Source organism: Chrysoperla carnea, chromosome 1, assembly GCF_905475395.1.
Source record: "Chrysoperla carnea chromosome 1, inChrCarn1.1, whole genome shotgun sequence".
In the NCBI taxonomy this organism is placed as follows: domain Eukaryota; kingdom Metazoa; phylum Arthropoda; class Insecta; order Neuroptera; family Chrysopidae; genus Chrysoperla; species Chrysoperla carnea.
The window spans coordinates 115361129-115383701 of NC_058337.1; the positions used below are offsets into that span (position 1 = coordinate 115361129).

The following is a 22573-nucleotide window of genomic DNA, read 5'->3' on the forward strand; positions in this document are numbered from 1 at the left end:
ATAAAGTATGAACTCACTTTGTTATGTTAAACTGTTAAAAGACGTCGTATTTGTGTATAGGTTGGTTGCCCTTTTGTCTTTTACGCATGCTCAGAAAATAATAAATGAATTAGTCTTTGAATACCTACTTATTTTTTTAAATGTGGACTATCAAAGGAACCGTGCCATCATTAGTTCCCCTACCTTATATGTATGTTTTTATGGATTTTAAAAATATCATCCAATGATTATTTGAAAGTTGATGGAAAATTAATAATATTTTGTATTTGTTCCAGGTAAATAAACCTCAGAAAATATTCATCTAAGCATTATAAATGTAAGTATTTTACATTTCAAATGAAGATTCAGCAACTTTTATCAAATTGCCAATTAACTCGGTAATTAAACTGCAAGAGAGTGGCACAATTGGGCTCTTCATTTTCTTGCTTGCGCTGTTGAATGTAGAATGAGAACAAAGGTCCGAGGTTTCCTTGTATAAAACATATAGCAAAATTGTTTTTCCAATTTACCTTGGAATTCACGGTTTTTTGGCATCACGGTGTTCACTTTCAAACTTTAAATTGGGGAAACACTTCCTAATTAACCGAATACTGCTGTGACTTTTGTCACTCGCAACTCTTACACCCATCGTTTCCTAATGCTATCATTGACTTCATTCAGGAGATATGGTAGAGTCACAAAATCTTAGCTGTTTCGAAAAATAGGAAACAAATTTACCGATATGTGGCCCTGAAATCTTGGAAATTTGTCTTCATTGGAGCTAAAACTAATAAAACTAAAGTAATAAAGTTTTCTTGTGATATTTTTGGAAGCACATTTGTAAGGGGTTGCCAGATTCACATCTGAAACTTCAGCATCTATTGAATACTTTGTTATTTTTTGTTTGTCTCGGCAAAAGTTTTAGAATGTTTATGTTTCATGTTTATTAAAGCGCGCTGATCTCTGGAACTGCAGAAATATAGATATAGAAACTTGAAAAAACCCCGATAAAATAGTTCAGAACTATTAAACGGCTCAACTTATTTTCATGCAACTTGCAGTTTTGTAATTTACACGCCATGCTCTTTTATTTGATATCCCACTTTGCTATATTTGAAAATATTCAATTTTCATCCCCACTTCCAATTTTATATCCACCCCCAAATCCTTTTGCGTCGAGATCGAATTTAATGATTTGTAAAGTACACGTCATGCCTTTTTATTTCATACCTCATTTGGATATATTTGAAAATATTCGATTTTTAATCAACGTTCCGCCAGGGGTTAAAAATAGGTAACAAAAATGTACAGTGTACTAAGTACACTATCATTTAAATTCAAAATCTTTTATTTATCACATTATGAAATTTATAAATCCTCCGAAAAGATTTACTTAACAATTAACAATTAACAAAACAAAATTTTATTATGATAAACATTGACCGACATTACCGCCAGCTTTGAAGATACTTTGAGCCAAATTATTGATTTGGGTATTGGTACATTGAATATTGTTTGGGATAATAGTCAATACATTGTTGACTATGGTTGCACCTAAGCTAAAAATGCTGCCAGCAGTGGAAAAAACATGTAAAACTGTTTGGAGACCAGAATTGGCGAAACATAGTACATTTGGAAAAATGAAAATTGGAGTTGAAGCACACTTTAATGCATTAGCGATGTCTTCAGATACTGCTTTTCCAATTTGATTAATTATTTGCACACCTTGATTTACAGGTTGAATTGCTTGATCAAGTGAATTTTTTGCACACTCTAATAAATTTTGTATTGGCTCTTCAATATTGAGAGTTGAATTATTAATATTTGCACAAGATGTTAAATTTGAAATTTTAGTGACTTTATCAGTTACATTTTTTGTAACACTGCGTACTAAATTATTGATTGCATCAAAAATTGGCTTTGAAAAACCATTAATGACAATTTGTACTGTGCTAGATATCAAGTAAAGAATAGGAGTTAAAAGTCCACTACCAGCTTCTGATCCAATCAGACTATTTGAGCCATTGACTGCCATTGACTGCCATAGACCGTTGGTTGCGTCCATAATGTTTTTTACCAAATCTTTTCCAAGCTAAAATTTTAACAAAAAGAATATCAAATATTAATAACTAATTAAAGTAATTTATTTTAGTTTAAGGTATCGGTCTAGACAGGTCCGAATACAAGCGGGGGCAGTAGTGGAAATTGTCTTTTTTTAACAAATAAATCATTCAACGAATAAAAAAATTAATGACCCGATACCTTTTTTTTCGCTTTTATTTTCCATTCTGTTAGTAATATAAGGATGAAATCTTTTTATTGGATTAATAATTAACTTCAGATGTTTTTAATTAAATATGCTGGGGTTGTTTCAGTGACCTTTTCACACCAAAAATTGCCCTTACAATATCAATTTGTCATTCTTTATTTTAGTTATCATTATTAATTTGCAAAACTTTGGGAAAATAGAAAAACAAAGCATCATGTAATACAACAAAACAAAAGAACATAGGACAAAAATATTATAATTTTGTACATCAAGGACTCCATAAGGCTGGAATATTATAAACCCCCAAAGATCAAAGTTAATATAATAATATATGTGATATTAAAATATATGAAATAACATACCTGAGTCAATCCATTTAAAGCATCTTGAATCTAAAAATAAAAATAATGATAAATAATATTGGTTAACTTAAATTGATTAAAATATTGATTAAACATATCTGTAACATTTTTGTATAATCATGTTTAAAACAATTGAGTAAGACGAAAAGTAAGAATAAAATTTTTCGATACCTGGAGTAATTTTCAAAGTATTGAACATTGAAAATTTTGTTTAGTAATTTAGCTTTCAATTATTCGAAAATCAAGGCAAACATCAAAAAGTATTATGCTTGGTTTTAGTCGACATTCATGAAGTTATAACAAAATTCATCATCAAAGTTGAAAATAAGATACAAATAATTTCAACCCTAAGTCTAAAATTGCCTTGGCGGTCGTACTTCCTTAATTTTCTTCAGTAAGGATTTTATTTTCTTTAATGCTTTGTTATGAACTTTAAGACGACTAAAAAGATAAAATGAAAAAATTGATTCAAAATTGCACACTTCTCAGACCTTGTCTATACGTATTTGGACATTTTTGTTTGCAATATCATATATTGCTTGTTGGAAATTAGAAGAATCGTGCAATTTTTTTTTTGTTTCTATACAGTCTGTATTTCGTTCAACTGTGTCACAAAATGTAATTTAGTCGACTTATCCCATTCAAGGCACAACAATACTATAAGTAAATACTATGAGTTTGCCATAAGGATGCATGCATTGAGGCTTTTATGAGATAGAGTGAATACAGTTGAATGAAATATAGGCTGTATATTTAAATAATTAAAACTTACCGGATCGGGTGCTGCAGTAGAAGAGGCAGCGGTAGAAGGTGCTGCAGTAGAAGATGCTGCAGCGATCTAAAATTGGAAAAAAATATTGTTTTCATTATCTTATATATTTAAACGAGTTTTTTATATATATGTATATATATATCAAAGATCTTGGAAACGGCTTAAATGATTTTGATGAAAATGTGTATGCAAGGGTTTTTTGAAGCGGAAAGTCGATCTAGCAAGGTTTCTTTTTTAAAAAACGTCGTTTTTTCCGTCTTTTCATGTAAAATTGAAACATTCACTGCATAATATGACTCTTCCTGGCATCTATTGGTGTATATTGTACTTAACGAAATAAAAGACATTACCGGGACATTCAAATTGATATTTCTGTTGATACATTTTAACGGCCTTATATTATTGATAAAATTTGTATCTTTTTAACACAAAAAATACCGAGCAAAGTTCGATCATCCAGATATTATCAAATAAGCGAATTATAAGTACATTTTTAAATTGGAATGTATTATTTTTTATTTTATGAATTATTAAAATTTGCAAAACTTTGGGAAAATACAAAAACAAAGCATCATGTAATACAGCAAAACAAAAGAACATAGGACAAAAATATTATAATTTTGTACATGAAGGACTCCATAAGGATGGAATATTATAAACCCCTCAAAAATCAAAGTTAATATAATAATATATGTGATATTAAAATATATGAAATAACATACCTGAGTCAATCCATTTAAAGCATCTTGAATCTAAAAATAAAAATAATGATAAATAATATTGGTTAACTTAAATTGATTAAAATATTGATTAAACATATCTGTAACATTTTTGTATAATCATGTTTAAAACAATTGAGTAAGACGAAAAGTAAGAATAAAATTTTTCGATACCTGGAGTAATTTTCAAAGTATTGAACATTGAAAATTTTGTTTAGTAATTTAGCTTTCAATTATTCGAAAATCAAGGCAAACATCAAAAAGTATTATGCTTGGTTTTAGTCGACATTCATGAAGTTATAACAAAATTCATCATCAAAGTTGAAAATAAGATACAAATAATTTCAACCCTAAGTCTAAAATTGCCTTGGCGGTCGTACTTCCTTAATTTTCTTCAGTAAGGATTTTATTTTCTTTAATGCTTTGTTATGAACTTTAAGACGACTAAAAAGATAAAATGAAAAAATTGATTCAAAATTGCACACTTCTCAGACCTTGTCTATACGTATTTGGACATTTTTGTTTGCAATATCATATATTGCTTGTTGGAAATTAGAAGAATCGTGCAATTTTTTTTTTGTTTCTATACAGTCTGTATTTCGTTCAACTGTGTCACAAAATGTAATTTAGTCGACTTATCCCATTCAAGGCACAACAATACTATAAGTAAATACTATGAGTTTGCCATAAGGATGCATGCATTGAGGCTTTTATGAGATAGAGTGAATACAGTTGAATGAAATATAGGCTGTATATTTAAATAATTAAAACTTACCGGATCGGGTGCTGCAGTAGAAGAGGCAGCGGTAGAAGGTGCTGCAGTAGAAGATGCTGCAGCGATCTAAAATTGGAAAAAAATATTGTTTTCATTATCTTATATATTTAAACGAGTTTTTTATATATATGTATATATATATCAAAGATCTTGGAAACGGCTTAAATGATTTTGATGAAAATGTGTATGCAAGGGTTTTTTGAAGCGGAAAGTCGATCTAGCAAGGTTTCTTTTTTAAAAAACGTCGTTTTTTCCGTCTTTTCATGTAAAATTGAAACATTCACTGCATAATATGACTCTTCCTGGCATCTATTGGTGTATATTGTACTTAACGAAATAAAAGACATTACCGGGACATTCAAATTGATATTTCTGTTGATACATTTTAACGGCCTTATATTATTGATAAAATTTGTATCTTTTTAACACAAAAAATACCGAGCAAAGTTCGATCATCCAGATATTATCAAATAAGCGAATTATAAGTACATTTTTAAATTGGAATGTATTATTTTTTATTTTATGAATTATTAAAATTTGCAAAACTTTGGGAAAATACAAAAACAAAGCATCATGTAATACAGCAAAACAAAAGAACATAGGACAAAAATATTATAATTTTGTACATGAAGGACTCCATAAGGATGGAATATTATAAACCCCTCAAAAATCAAAGTTAATATAATAATATATGTGATATTAAAATATATGAAATAACGTACCAAATCATTCAAATCTTTTGAAGCATCTTCATACTAAAAAATAAAAAAATAATGATAAATAATATTGGTTAACATAAATTGATTAGAATATTGATTAAACATCATATCTGTAACATTTGGCTTGTATAATTATGTTTAAAACAATTTATTTTGGGTGAATCAAATCTCTTCCAAGAGAACCAATTTTTTTTCTCTGAATTTATTGATCCAATAAAGACAAAACTATTCAATTATAATCGTTTCACATATCAATAGTAACATTAAATTAAATATCTAAATATAAGTACATGTTTAAAATGGAATATAAACCAAACGTTATAAGAAATCAATACGATTTTTGTATAACTTTAGACATTGGAGCATAGCATTTTCAATTAAAACGATATCAAATAATGAACACCTCCCCGCGGTAAAAACAAGGCTTTATTCATTTTCAAATGTATGATGCAATTTCATCCCTATACCTCAAAACCACATCAATCTGCTAATTTTTGTGGACACAAATCCATTATTTGAAGGTAATCAGAAAATTTGCACGCAATTTCTTTATAGTTTTGGAGAAAAGGGACACGAAAGTTTCGTTTAACTTTTAAACGTTATTTCGATCAACTGTATAACAAATTTACTCTCTATTAAATACCCAATACTCTAGGAGTCTAGGTAAATACTATAAGTTTGCCTTAAGGATGTATGCATTGAAGCTGTTATTAGCTAGTGTGAGTAGGTAAATACATTCATATAGACAGTTGAATGAAATACAGTCTGTATATAAAAATAAGAAAAAGCTTACCGAATCGGGTGCAGAGAGCTAAAATTTGAAAAAAAAAATTTTATTATTATATGAAATAAGCGAATTATAGGTACATTTAAAAAAATATTACTTACGACACCACAAGCTCCGCAAATCACAAGTGTAAGACAAATTAAGAACTTCATATTGTGTATATTAAATGAAATATGACATTAATTAATGCCTTTCAAGACATATATATCAAAATGTGCGACAAAATTTTGACGACACGACATGCAACGTCAAAATGAAAACAGATATTAAATATTTTAAATAGTTGAATTGAAAACACAGTTGTCTCAATATTTGTCTCGCATTACTAAAAGTTAATAGACAAAACAATAGTATTTGTTATTTGCTATAGTTCTGGCGCTATCAACAATTGTGATTTATCTATACATATAAAATTTAACGCTTATTATTTTAGAAAATAGTTTTCTTTAAGAAACTTGTCAAATATGGTTTAGGCAAAATATAAAAACGTTTTAGAAATTCTTATATATGGGTTATTTTAGAGAAACCTTTCTTTACTTACCTGACGCAAAAAACAAACGATTGCTTCATCAACACTGTCAACATGGTATTTCAACAATTAATTCAGTCAATTGTTTGTTTTTGCGTGTCTAATTCTGCTATAAAATAACTTACATTTAGCAAAATTATAAATGCAATTCGATTCAATTAAATTTTACTACTAAGCTCGAAAACACACTTTGAAGCTCCCAAGGTTTGCGTCTCTAATATAAACCGAGTTTTTAAAGAGTTACACTCAATACGGCTGTGCATTGATTCAATTACTTTCAATGAGGAAGGTGCACCGTCAGATTATCAGTAAGGCAAATTACGCACGTACTTAGGAGTGCGATTCTACAACAGGGCGTACATGTGAAAATTTAGCTAATTATTATAGGAGTACTGGTTAAAGTTTGTAATTTCCCAACATTTAATTCGCCACTGGGAAGCTGAGTGTAATAATAATTTTTTTAGGCAGTTTCAAATGATTTTCTGATTAGTCACAGTAAGACGAATATTTAGTGGTCCCTCACGCCTAGTAATCTTTACACCTGTCAGAATAAAATCACTTAAAATTATATACGTACATACATGCATTTTTCTTGTCAATTCCAGTAATCCGAACAAATCTAGTAGCTCGACATATCCTGGCTTTTCGAGTCCGGATTAATGCAAGTCTATAGTAAGAAAATTTATTAGGCTAAAAAAAATCACTTGAGATTAAGTAAACCTGCTTGTGCTACTAGCGCCATCAAACTGGACATTTTTGCGAGTTTCAGGAAATAGATCCATTGCAAAAATTTATTATTTTACAAGAAGAAAAATAAACGGATTTAATTATTAGATAGATCCTAAATTATCTTCAGAAAGGGAAAAGTTGTTGAGAATTTTCTCATATGATACCTTTGAAAATTGAGTTGTTGAGAATTTTCTCATATGAAACGTTTTAGGCTTAGTATTTTTGTATATTAAAAAGGATGGAAGGAAATGGGATGAATTACCCATAGGTATGCTTCTTTTTTCTTAATGTTTGACATTGAACAATGGATTACGCTTTTTTCATTCCACTTAAAATTTAACGCCAGTGACATAAGCACATAGCTTTAGTAGCCATCGCACGGGGAAATGATAAAATAATATACAGAATGATAAATGGTTTATCTCTCAACTTGCTTTCACTATGTGAATCTCAAGTTGTAAATGTGAATTTTGCGTGATTTTGAGTAGATCACAGCTTCAACGGATGTAAATACGTCACAACTAATAACAAGTAGTTTTTTTATTAAAAAATATAACTATTTTTTATTAATAATTAATAAAAACTGGAATAATTAATTATAAAAAAAAAATTAATTAAATATACTTAAGATGAATTATTCTTTCATTTATGAATTCATTTGTGGCAAAAAAAAATTTCAATGAATGAGATACTTTTTTGACATACCGTTTTTTTTAAATATCAAACTAGGTAATAGTAACTTGTAATTGGGATATTTTAGTTTGGAGAAATTAGGATTATTCTTAAGGTAGTACGAGCACCAAGGCAAATTTAGATTAGGGCTTGAAATTATTTGTACCTTATTTTCAACTTTGATGATGAATTTTGTTATAACTTCATGAATCTAGACGAAAAATAGAAATGAAAATTTCTCTTAATTTTCGTCTTATATTGTCAAGTTATAATACAATTCACCATCAAAATTGAAAATTTATATTATTTAAATTTGTGTCCCCACTACCGTGCCCATACTTTAATTAGTCGAGCAAAACGGATTTTTTTTAGTTTTAAATACTTGATTAAGGTTTAAACTTTAATTTATATACTTTTTTTTTTTAATTTCCATCGATCTATTTTTGGAGAAATCTATGAAAACATGTCATTCATCCATCTACCGGTTTATTATATAAGCAATGTTAAATTTGCATACTTTTGTAGTCATTTATTTATTTAAATAATCGGACAAAAATTCACATTTATAACATATCAGAATCAGTATTTATTGTAAACACTGAGCAACATTCACACCAGATTTGGTGAAAATTTGAACAATATCGATCCATTGTTGATTGAAACAATCCAAATTATTTGGTATTAAAATGAAGATATCGTTAGCAATGGTTGAACCTAAGCTAAAAACATTACTTGTATCTGATATACCACGTAAAAATGATTGTATTCCAATACCGGCGAAACATTCGACATTTGGTTATCTATCCAAAAATAAATCATTCAATAGATCAACAATACACAGTCCGAAAAGGGGTCGGTTCTTTCTTCTGAACACCTATAGATTGATAAAATACCTATAGAAAATATTTCTACTTTACACCCATAATTTTCATTAACTTTGAAATATAAATATTAAAAATGTTTATTCTCCAATCTGTCACATGACTCAGTTATTAAGCTTAAAAATACTAATCCGAAAAGAAGGCCGAAAATTTCATCAATCATTTCGTTATTCGGTACAAAGAAGTAATAATGGTGATGAATTATTGTAAGGAATTTAAAACGTAAACAGAAAAAAAATTACATTAGAGTAAACAGAAAGAAATTTAATTAGAAAGATTAAAAACTTTTCGATTGAAAGTGAATTTAAAATAGAAAAAATGTATTGCATACATTATTAAGTTGATTTCTTATAACGGGAAACTGAAAATATAAAATGAAAAAAAAAAGTAAAAATTTGGAAAAAATGTTGGACACACATCGAAAAAAATGTCCGGCAAAGCAATTAAGCGAAATAAAATTTTTAGGTATAATATGGGATGTATGTATGAAATGGCATCGACATGTTTTAAATAGAAGGTAAGTTACTTACTCGCCAAATGGATTTTCTAAGAAATTCAATATAAGGTGCTTGTGCCCATGTTAATTAAAAAATATTAGACCAGGAAGTTTTTTAATTCATCTAATAATATTAATATATTATAATTATATATACCATCTATCTATAGATACTCAAATCATAGAGTTTAATAGTTTTTTTTTTTAAATGTTTATGTCTCATGTTTATTAAAACACGCTGATCTATGGAACTGCAGACATCAGCGCGTAATACAGATAGAAACTTGAAAAACCCCGATAAAATTGTTCAGAACTTTTAAACGGCTCAACTTACTTTCATGCAGTTTTGTAATTTACACGTCATACTCTTTTATTTGATATCCCACTTTGCTATATTTGAAAATATTCAACTTTCATCCCCACTTCCAACTTTATATCTACCCCCAAATCCTTTTGAGTCGAGATCGAATTTAATGATTTGTAAAGTACACGTCATGCCTTTTTATTTCCTACCTCATTTGGATATATTTGAAAATATTCGATTTTTAATCACCGTTCGGCCAGGGGTTAAAAATAGGTAACAAAAATGTACAGTGTACTAAGTACACTATCATTTAAATTCAAAATCTTTTATTTATCATATTTTGTCGACATTATGAAATTTATAAATCCTCAGAAAAGATTTAGATAACAAATAACAAAACACAATTTTATTATGATAAACATTGACCGACATTACCGCCAGTTTTGAAGATACTTTGGGCCAAATTATTGATTTGGGTATTGGTACATTGAATATTGTTTGGGATAATAGTCAATACATTGTTGACTATGGTTGCACCTAAGCTAAAAATGCTGCCAGCAGTGGAAAAACCATGTAAAACTGTTTGAAGACCGGAATTGGCGAAACATAGTACATTTGGAAAAATGAAAATTGGAGTTGAAGCACACTTTAAAGCATTAGCGATGTCTTCAGATATTGTTGATCCAATTTGATTAATTACTTGCACACCTTGATTTACAGGTTGAATTGCTTGATCAAGTGAATTTTTTGCACACTCTATTAAATTTTGTAATGGCTCTTCAATATTGAGAGTTGAATTTGTAATATTTGCACAAGATGTTAAATTTGAAATTTTAGTGACTTGATCAGTTACATTTTTTGTAACACTGCGTACTAAATTATTGATTGCATCCAAAATTGGCTTTGAAATACCATTAATGACATTTTGTACTGTGCCAGATATCAAGTTAAGAATAGGAGTTAAAAGTCCACTACCAACTCCTGATCCTGCCAGACTATTTGATCCATTGACTGCCATAGAACCTAGACCGTTGGTGGCGTCTGTAATGTTTTTTGCCAAATCTTTTCCAAGCTAAAATTTTAACAAAAAGAATATCAAATATTAATAACTAATTAAAGTAATTTAATTTAGTTTAAGGTATCGGTCTAGATAGGCCCGAATACAAGCGGGGGCAGTAGTGGAAATTGTCTTTTTTTAACAAATAAATCATACAACGAATAAAAATAATTGACGTTCATTAATGACCCGATACCTTTTTTTCCGCTTTTTATTTTCCATTCTGTTAGTAATATAAGGATGAAATCTTTTTATTGGATTAATAATTAACTTCAGATGTTTTTAATTAAATATGCTGGGGTTGTTTCAGTGACCTTTTCACACCAAAAATTTCCCTTACAATATCAATTTGTTATTCTTTATTTATTATTAATTTGCAAAACTTTGGGAAAATAGAAAAACAAAGCATCATGTAATACAACAAAAAAAAGAACATAGGACAAAAATATTATAATTTTGTACATCAAGGACTCCATAAGGCTGGAATATTATAAACCCCCAAAGATCAAAGTTAATATAATAATAATATATGTGATATTAAAATATATGAAATAACATACCTGATTCAATCCATTTAAAGCATCTTGAATCTAAAAATAAAAATAATGATAAATAATATTGGTTAACTTAAATTGATTAAAATATTGATTAAACATATCTGTAACATTTTTGTATAATCATGTTTGAAACAATTGAGTAAGACGAAAAGTAAGAATAAAATTTTTCGATATCTGGAGTAATTTTCAAAATATTGAACATTGAAAATTTTGTTTAATTATTTAGCTTTCAATATTTCGAAAATCAAAGCAAATATCAAAAAGTATTATGCTTGGTTTCAGTCGACATTCATGTAGTTAAAACAAAATTCATCATCAAAGTTGAAAATAAGATACAAATAATTTCAACCCTAAGTCTAGAATTGTATTAGCGCTCGCACTTCCTTAATTTTCTTCAGTAAGGATTTTATTTTCTTAAATGCTTTGTTATGAACTTTAAAACGATAAAGAGATAAAATGAAAAAATTGATTCAAAATTGCACACTTCTCAGACCTTGTCTATACGTATTTGGACAATTTTTTTGGAATATCAAATATTGCTTGTTGGAAATTAGAAGAATCGTGCAATTTATTTTTAGTTTCTATACAGTCTGTATTTCGTTCAACTGTGTCACAAAATGTTTTTTAGTCTACTTATCCCATTCAAGGCACAACGATACTATAAGTAAATACTATAAGTTTGCCATAAGGATGCATGCATTGAGGCTTTTTGGACAGTTGAATGAAATATAGGCTGTATATTTAAATAATAAAAACTTACCGGATCGGATGCTGCAGTAGAAGAGGCAGCGGTAGAAGGTGCTGCAGTAGAAGATACTGCAGCGACCTAAAATTGGAAAAAAATATTGTTTTCATTATCTTATATATTTAAACGAGTTTTATATATATATATATATATATATATATATATATATATATATATCAAAGATCTTGGAAATGGCTTAAACGATTTTGATGAAAATGTGTATGTAGAGGTTATTTGAGGCGAAAAGTCGATCTAGCAAGGTTTCTTTTTTAAGAAACGTCGTTTTTTCCGTCTTTTCATGTAAAATTGAAATATGCACTGCATAATATGACTCTTCCTGACATCTATTGGTGTATATTGTACTTAACGAAATAAGAGACATTACCGGGACATTCAAATTGGTATTTCTGTTGTTACATTCTAAACGGTCTTATATTATTGATAAAATTTGTGTCTTTTTAACTCAAAAAATAACGAGCAAAACTCGATCATCCAGATATTATCAAATAAGCGAATTATAGGTACATTTTTAAATTGAAATGTATCATTTTTTATTTTAATAATCATTAAAATTTGCAAAACTTTGGGAAAATACAAAAACAAAGCATCATGTAATACAGCAAAACAAAAGAACATAGGACAAAAATATTATAATTTTGTACATGAGGGACTCCATAAGGTTGGATTATTATAAACCCCCAAAAATCAAAGTTAATATAATATTATATGTAATATTAAAATATATGAAATAACGTACCAATTCATTTAAAGTATCTTGAATCTACAAAAAAAAAATAATATGATAAATAATCTTGGATAAATAAAGTAATAAATATAAAATAATTAAACTTAAATTGATTAAAATATTGATTAAACATCATATCTGTAAAATATTGATTAAACAGCATATATACATTTGGCTTGTATAATTATGTTTTAAACAATTCAGTTTGGGTGAATCAAATCTCTTCCAGGAGAACCAATTTTTTTAAATCTGAATTTATTGGTCCTATAAAGACAAAACTATTCAATAATAATCGTTTCACAAATCAATATTAAAATTAAATTAAATATCTATATATAGGTACATTTTTAAATTGGAATATAAACCAAACGTTATAAGAAATCAATACGATTTTTGTATAACTTTAGACATTGGATCATAGCATTTTCAATTAAAACGATATCAAATAATGAACACCTCTTCGAGGTAAAAACAAGGCAATTTCCATTTTCAAATGTACGATGCAATTTCATCCCTATACCTCAAAACCACATCAATCTGCTAATTTTTGTGAATGTACTTCCTGGATTTTTTTTTTCTGGAATGTTTCACAAATCTATTATTTGAAGGTAACCGAAAAATGTTCACACTTTTTTTATAGTTTTGGAGAAAATGGACACGAAAGTTTCGTTTAACTTTTAAACGTTATTTCGTTCAACTGTGTAACAAATTTACTCTCTTTATCCCATTAAAGGCACAATACTCTAAGTAAATACCATAAGTTTGCCATAAGGATGTATGCATTGAAGCTTTATTAGATAGAGTGAGTGAAATAGATTCATATAGACAGTTGCATGCAATACAGTCTGTATATAAAAATAATAAAAAACTTACCGAATCGGGTGCAGAGAGCTAAAATTAGAAAAAAAATTTTGTATAATTATAACAAATAAGCGAATATAGGTACATTTTTAAAAAAATATTACTTACGACACCACAAGCTCCGCAAATCACAAGTGTAAGACAAATTAAAAACTTCATATTGTGTATATTGAATAAAATATGACATTAATTTATGCTTTCCAAGACATATATATCAAAATGTGCGACAAAATTTTGACGACACGACATGCAACGTCAAAAGGAAAACAGATATTAAATATTATTTTAAATAGTTATTGAAGACACACTTGTCTCAATATTTGTCTCGCATTACTAAAAGTTAATAGACAAAACAATAGTATTTGTTGTTTGCCATAGTTCTGGCGCTATCAACAATTGTGATTCATGTACATAAAATTTAACGCCTATTTTTTTAGAAAATCGTTTTCTTATGAAACTCACCAAATATGATGTAGACAAAATATAAAAGCGTTTTAGAAATTCTTATACCTGGGTTATTTTAAAAAGGCCAAACTTGATAAAAACAAAGTCCGTTTTTAAAAACACGCAGTTCAATTTAATTGGTTCGATTTTCTAATTCTGCTATACAATAACTAACATTTAGACAATATAAATTCGATTCAATTCGAAAACACACTTTGAAGTTCCCAAGGTTTGCCTCTCTAACATAAACCGAGTTTTTATAGAGTTGCACTCAATTGATTTGCATTGATTCAACTACTCTCAATGAAGAAAATGCACTGTCAGATTATCGGTAAGCAAATTGCGCTTGTGACTAGGGGTGTGAGGCTACAACAGGGCGTGTATGTGAAAATTTAGATTGTTATTATAGGAGTACTGGTTAAAATTTGTAATCTCTCAACATTTAATTCGCCACTGGGAAGATGAGTGTAATAATAAACTTTTTTCTATGAAGGACGATAATCTAATTGAATGGAACTTTCGTAAATATTATAAGTCAGTTTCAAATGATTGTCTGCTGTGACGAGTCTTACTAAGCCGAATATTTAGTGGTCCTTCACGCCTAGTAATCTTGACGCCTGTGAGATAATAATTACTTAAAAACAAGTGAAAACAAACAATTGACTGACTTAATTGTTGAAATACCATGCATAGTCAGTGTTGATTTCTTTATCACATTACACATACAAACATGTGACACATACATAACTGATAATCAAGTATAGTACATATGTAAATGACTTTATAGGTTTCTGCAATACCGACCGACATTTAGTGTATAGTTTGTACACATATTATAAAATTTCCTCCTAATTGGCGCCCTCACGGGTAAACAGTGATGTTTACGAAAAAATGTTTCAAACAAAAGTTGTTTAATTTTTGATAAGGAACATTTTTTACATTTAAACTTTTGTTCTATCTCAAACGGTTTACAAGATGGATCCTACGGACCCAAGACCCAATTGACCTTTGTTGCTCATTTACGAACTCGACCACACTTTTTACGTCCTGAGTACGATGTAAAAATTTCAGCTCGATATCTTTTTTCGTTTTTGAGTTATCGTGTCCACATACGGACGGACGGACGGACGGGCGGACGGACGGACAACCGGAAATGGACTAATTAGGTGATTCTATGAACACCTATGACAAAATTTTTTTTCTAGCATCATTATTTTTAAGCGTTACAAACTTGGGACTAAACTTAATATACTATGTATATTTCATATATGCATGGTATAATTATTTACGTACATACATACATACATGAATTTTTCTTGTCATTTCCAGTTATCCGAACAAATCTAGTAGCTCGAAATATCCAGGTTTTTTGAGTCCGGATTAAAGCAAGTCTACTATAGTAAGAAAATTTATTAGATCGACTCAAAAAAATTCACTTGAGATTGAGTAAACCTGTTTATGCTACTTTGCGCCATTAAACTGAACATTTTTGTGAGTTTCGCCATTTTTTTGAGAATTTGTTATTTTATAAGAAGAAAAATAAACGGATTTAATAATTTTTTTTCTTCAGAAAGGGAAAAATTGTTGAGAATTTTCTCATATGATACCTTTGAGAATTGAGTTGTTGAGAATTTTCTCATATGAATCGTTTTGGGCTTAGAATTTTTGTATATTATAAAGAATGATCATATAATAGTTTTACATTTTTAAATTAGTATATAAACGAAATGGGATGAGATACCCATATGCTTCTTTTTTTTTTTTTAATTTTTGACATTAAACAATAGATTATGCTTTTTTCATTTTCACTTAAAATTTAACGCCCGTGAAATAAACACATAGCTTCAGTAGCGCCATCGCACGGGGAAATGAAAAAATAATATACAGAATGATAAATGGTTTATCTCTCAACTTGCTTTCACTATACTATTAAGTAATTTTCGCTTAAACAAGTCGTAAATGTGAATTTTGCGTGATTTTGATTGGTTCACAGCCTCAACGGATGTAAATACGTCACAACCAATAACAAGTAGTTTTTTTATTTAAAAAAATAACTATTTTTTTATTAATATTTAATAAAAAACTGGAATAATTAATTTTTTTTTTAATTAATTGAATATACTTAAGATGAATTATTCTTTATTGTTGATCTCTATTGTTGGTCTCGAATTTCAAAAATTTAAACGAATGAGATACCTACCGTTTTTTTAAATATCTAACTAAGTAATAATAACTTGTAATTGGGATATTTTAGTTTGGAGAAATTAGGATTATTCTTAAGGTAGTACGAGCACCAAGGCAAATTTAGATTTAGGGTTAAAATTATTTGTACCTTATTTCCAACTTTGATGTTGAATTTTGTTATAACTTCATGAATCTAGACGAAAAATAAAAATAAAAATTTTCCATATCTGCCTTGGTTTTCGAAATATCGAAAGCTAAATAATTAAAAAAAATTTTCAATTTTCGATATTTTGAAAATTATTTCCGATATCGAAAAATTTTATTATTAATTTTCGTCTTATATTGTCAAGTTATAATATCAAAAGTTATTCACCATATCAAAATTGAAAATATATATTACTTAAATTTGTATCCCCACTACCGTGCCCATACTTTAATTAGTCGAGCAAAACGGATTTTTTTTTTAGTTTTAAATACTTAATTAAGGTATAAACTTTAATTTATATACTTTTTTATTTGCCTACTTTTGTAGTCATTTATTTATTTAAATAATCGGACAAAATTTTACATTTATAATATATCAGAATCAGAATTTATTGTAAACACTGAGCAACATTCACACCAGATTTGGTGAAAGTTTGAACAATACCGATCCATTGTTGATTGAAACAATCCAAATTATTTGGTATTAAAATGAAGATATCGTTAGCAATGGTTGAACCTAAGCTAAAAACATTACTTGTATCTGATACACCACGTAAAAATGATTGTATTCCAATACCGGCGAAACATTCAACATTTGGTATGAAACCGAAAATTGGTGTTGAAAAGCATTGAATTGCACCAGTGACATCAGAAGTTATTGATGCTGTAATTTGTGTAATTACTTGTACAGCTTTCTCAACAGGTCCGCTTGCTTCAGCAAAAGCGTTAACTGGACATTGTACTAATTTTCCGAGTATTTCATCTATGTTGACAGGAGATTGGCCATTTTTGATTGCACATTCTTGTAAATTTTTAATTTTTGTGCCGAATTCAGTCAGTTGTTGAGAGATGTTATTTAATAAGTCGGTTATTTCCGAAAATACATTTTTTGAAATGGCATTAATAACGTCTTCTACAGCTTGATTGACTGATGAAATAAGTAGATTCAAGATTAAACTGCTAACTCCACTTCCAGCGGCATTTTGTGCGGCGTTGTTTGCTGCATTACCTAGTCCTTTGGTTGCATGTAGTATTGCTCCTCCAAAATTCCTGGCTATCTATCCAAAAATAAATCATTCTATAGATCAACAATACATAGTCCAAAAAGGGGTCGGTTCTTTCTTCTGAACACCGGATAACATTAATTGATAAAATACCTATAGAAAATATTTCTACTTTACACCCATAATTTTCATTAACTTTGAAACATAAATATTAAAAATGTTTATTCTTTAATCTGTCACATGACTCAGTTATTAAACTTAAAAATACCAATCCGAAAAGAAGGCTGAAAATTTCATCAATACTTCCGTTATTCGGTACAAAGAAGTAATAATGGTGATGAATTATTGTAAGGAATTTAAAACGTAAACAGAAAAAAATTACATTAGAGTAAACAGAAAGAAATTTAATTAGAAAGATAAAAAACTTTTCGATTGAAAGTGAATTTAAAATAGAAAAAAATGTATTGCATACTTACCTTATTAAGTTGATTTCTTATAACGGGAAACTGAAAATATAAAATGAAAAAAAAAGTAAAAATTTGGTAAAAATGTTGGACAACCATCGAAAAAAATATCCGGCAAAGCAATTAAGCGAAATGAAAATTTTAGGTATAATATGGGATGTATGTATGAAATGGCATCGACATGTTTTAAATAGAAGGTAAGTTACTTACTCGTCAAATATATTTTCAAAGAAATTCAATATAAGGTGCTTGTTACGTCGCCCATGTTAACTAAAAAATATTAGACCAGGAAATATAATTCAAGTAGTAACAAACCTTTGTAGTTATTTATGTATTTTATGGTAAAAATAAATAATAATAAGAATAATAATAGACAACAGAATATGAAATATACCGAATTTGCGGGTGCTGTAGTATCACCAATAGCTGCAAAAGCCGCAGTAGCCGCAGTAGCTGCAGTGGCCGCAGTAGCTGCAGTAGCCGCAGTAGCTGCAGTGGCCACAGTAGCTGCGGTGGCCGCAGTAGCTGCGGTGGCCGCAGTAGCCGCAGTGGCCGCAGTAGCTGCAGTGGCCGCAGTAGCTGCAGTAGCCGCAGTAGCTGCAGTAGCCGCAGTAGCCGCAGTAGCTGCAGTAGCCGCAGTAGCTGCAGTGGCCGCAGTAGCTGCAGTAGCCGCAGTAGCTGCAGTAGCCGCAGTAGCTGCAGTAGCCGCAGTGGCTGCAGTAGCCGCAGTAGCTGCAGTAGCCGCAGTAGCCGCAGTAGCCGCAGTAGCTGCGGTGGCCGCAGTAGCTGCAGTGGCCGCAGTAGCTGCAGTGGCCGCAGTAGCCGCAGTAGCTGCAGTAGCCGCAGTAGCCGCAGTAGCTGCAGTAGCCGCAGTAGCTGCAGTGGCTGCAGTAGCTGCAGTAGCTGCAGTAGCTGCAGTGGCTGCAGTAGCTGCAGTGGCCGCAGTAGCTGCAGTAGCCGCAGTGGCTGCAGTAGCCGCAGTGGCTGCTGTTGCCGCAGTAGCCGGATTAACTGCGGAAAACTATTAAAAATAAATTGATTACAAAAAATTATTATGATAATTAATAATTAAAATATTTAAATATTAAAACATTTGAAATAAAAAGGTATCAAACTTACGACTCCACAAGCTCCCAAAATAATATGGGTAAGACAAATTAAAAACTGCATTTATAGTTTTGAAGACTTTTTTTTATTTTATACCAAAAACAATAGTTTTCAATACGAACGAATAAATATTTTCCGTCGAATGCATACTAAATTTTCAAATTTTTATATACATTCACGTTCACTTTAACAAAACATTTAACAAAATCAATATTATTCATAATTTTAAAATGAATAAAATGCACTTGTATCAATATTCAAGTCTAATTTGTACATATTATAAAATTAATACTTTCATTTAATTCATATTAACATATGAATTGAATTAAAATTTGTCACAAAACAGAAATTTTCGATAAAAATATTGTTCAATTTAAAAATTATACAAGCTTCTATCAAGAATCAGACGCTTTTACGATTATAGAATAGACTTGTTACACGAAATGGTTACTTACATAGAAATTAAGGATGTTAGAAAGAACAAAATAGGTATTTTCATTGAAAACTCATCACCAACTCCTACACAAGGTCTGACATCACTCCGATAGAAAAAAGTCAATTAGTAAACAGTACTGCATTTTCGAATAAACAAAATCGAGAAGATGACGTTCTATTCCGCCATAAAATTGTGTACCACGTTGAAATCATCGACTTTCATTCGATTACCAATGTTAAGCAAAATTTGGCTCAGTCAGTACTTGGATGGGAGGCCGATTGAGATGATTGATGTATATGAAATGTATCAAGGTATATTAAATTTAGTCCCAGGTTTGTAACGCTTAGAAATATTGATGCTAAAAACAATATTTTGAATTTTTTCAAAATAAAATTTTTGGTCAGTTCAAAAAAATACTCTTGTGGTTTTTTCTCCAGATGCTTGGTTTTCGAAATAAAAATTCTTGGAAAACAAAAATGCAATATCACATTTTATGCAGCTCCTGCGCTACGAATTTCTTCGCTTGTCCAAAATAATCTACTTTGTTAAGAGTTTGATCTTTGATAGCGTAATTTTAAATTCAATTAAAAATTCAAGTCATTAAATATGTATTCAAGAGAGCTTGTGCACGTTCAACTTTAGAAAAATTATTGTTAATAGAAAGAAATCTTTTAGAAGTTTTTTTTTTTTTTTTTTAATATCTAATAATACATGGTACCTCGAACTATGATTGTGAATAGCATGTATAAAGGGATCTACGAAAGTAAATATAAAGAGTAAAACCCCAACAATTACATAATGTTAGAAATACAAAATGTATCAGCGAAACTATTCCAAATATCCAAGAGAGGACACTATTGTTTATATTTTTTGGTATGGAACTAACATTGGAAAAAAACTGTGGCCAAATCTTAAACTATCGAAATATCGAAAGCCAAATAATTAAACAAAATTTTAAATTTTCAATATTTTGAAAATTATTTCAGATATTGAAAAAATGTATTCTTACTTTTCGTCTTATATAGTCAAGTTATAATATAATTCACCATCAAAATTGAAAATTTTTTTAAACTTGTGTCCCCACTACCTACTACAACGAGTTTTTCTTGTTTTCAATAATTTATTAAGGTTTTTACTTTAATGTAATTAGTTTTTTTTCTCTAATTTTCACCGACTAGTTTTGTAGAAATCTTATCTTAACTTATCATCCATCTTCCATTTTATCATAAGACCATAATTTTATCATAATCTCTGTGTTATAATTCTGAATCTCTCTGTAAATTTAATGAAATAATTACCTAACATTCATGAACCGTGAACTTCGTTGGTATCAAGTTAAATTGACTACGTACAAAAAAAATGAGATATGTTGTTTAACCTCTTCTATGCTCGCTTATGTTATGTAATAAACCCTTTTAAATTTTTTTTTTGCTGTTGTAGAGACAATGTTAATTTTCTGAAAAGTTTTTTATTCAGCATTTTGTTACTCATTATATATTTTAGAAGTAAGGGAAGAGGGTTTTTTGTCTCTCCCTTTACACTTCCATCTCTCAAAATTACTCATTAGTTATAATAATAACATATTGCGATTGGATTTTACTAAATTTTTAACCGACTCCGGCCATGGGTTATGACTTTGACCGAAATGTATATTCATCTGTTTACTCGAAACTTCTAAGCTACTCATTTGATAAATGAGCTATCATAATTTGGAAAATAAGATATTGTTGAAAGCGTCTTGTTCAACCGCTATAAGCTGCTATAAATTTTCTAAATTGTCGATATTTTACATATAAAGGATAGGAATCCGTATAGTTTAAATGACATTTTTGAACATGTTTAGTTCACGTTTTTGCTTTCAAAATCAAAAAACTCGACTAAGTTTAATATAATCTGAAAAGAAAAAAAACAAGTCCATGGCAATTTAATTAATTACTTTAACAGTCGGGACCCATTATTGGGAAAATTCGAGCCGTTTTAGAATTTTATGGGTACCGGCTATTAAAGTCGACGCTATGTAAACTGATGGACTTGTTTTTTTCTTTTCGGTTTATATTTAACTCAATCAGACTCCACCAAAGTTTGTCGACTTTCATTTTCAGCCTACGTATGTATCTATGTTTGATCGGTTCTAGAGGCCAAACGCGTGAACCGATTTAAATGATTATAACGTTAATCGGTTTGTCGTTTTAATTGCTATTCAATGTAACTCCACTTGACATAGATTGGCGAAATACATGTTTTTCTTTTTTAAATGTAGCGTATAGTGGTCGCCATATTGAATTTTCATTAATACCATATCTTCAGTAGCACTCGCAAGGCTAAGACAAATCGATTGAGGTTTGAATCATCAAAATCGTTCGACGCAGTTGGTCACTAGTGTGCCACATAGGAACACACATACATTTTCACAAAATGGCATCTGGTGGTCGCTATATTGAATTTTCATTACTGCCTTATCTCCAATAGCACTTGCAAGGTTAAGACAAATCGATTCACGTAAGAATCATCGAAATTGGCCGACGCGTTTGACCTCTAGTGTGCCTCATAGGAACAGACATAGATTGATAAACACATTACAACGCCTTTACGTTGCTCATTCGGGTAGAAAAGAATGATTGAGCCTAAATACGATGTAATTGACAAAACAATAGTCAAACAAATGACAAAAAAAAAACAATAGTCAAACAAAAAAGACTACTTTTATGGCGAATATTTAGTTTAAGTTTATTTTTTCATCTTTCTCAGATATCGCGTGCTCTTTCTTGTTGT

At 29.5% G+C, this 22573-nt stretch overlaps 3 protein-coding genes across 11 annotated transcripts in view; 1 reads left to right on the forward strand and 2 right to left on the reverse strand.

Annotated features, from left to right (window-relative positions):
* LOC123290768 (inactive dipeptidyl peptidase 10) overlaps positions 1–22573 on the forward strand; it is a 325130-nt gene that overhangs the window by 142410 nt on the left and 160147 nt on the right. The gene's annotated exons all lie outside the window — the stretch shown is intronic.
* On the reverse strand, positions 1391–14213 carry LOC123290771. 9 transcript variants are annotated; one of them, XM_044871090.1, is made up of 12 exons: positions 14067–14213; positions 13971–13988; positions 13110–13133; positions 12368–12433; positions 11611–11640; positions 6389–6406; positions 5599–5631; positions 4877–4942; positions 4105–4134; positions 3383–3473; positions 2611–2640; positions 1854–2071 (listed from the first exon to the last, which is right to left on the reverse strand). In XM_044871090.1, the coding sequence occupies exons 1-12, from the start codon at positions 14115–14117 to the stop codon at positions 1992–1994; spliced, it is 537 nt and encodes a 178-aa protein (XP_044727025.1). In that variant the 5' UTR covers positions 14118–14213; the 3' UTR covers positions 1854–1991. The 9 variants fall into 9 exon arrangements, with proteins under 9 accessions (XP_044727017.1, XP_044727019.1, XP_044727020.1 ...); XM_044871082.1 differs by lacking the exon at positions 4105–4134 and having other exon boundaries at positions 1391–2071; positions 3383–3436; positions 4901–4942; positions 14067–14210; XM_044871091.1 differs by lacking the exon at positions 6389–6406.
* Positions 17145–19428, reverse strand: LOC123293740 (circumsporozoite protein-like). The gene is made up of 4 exons (XM_044874643.1): positions 19378–19428; positions 18653–19279; positions 18271–18300; positions 17145–17848 (listed from the first exon to the last, which is right to left on the reverse strand). Exons 1-4 carry the CDS (start codon positions 19426–19428, stop codon positions 17180–17182), a joined length of 1377 nt encoding a protein of 458 aa, XP_044730578.1. The 3' UTR covers positions 17145–17179.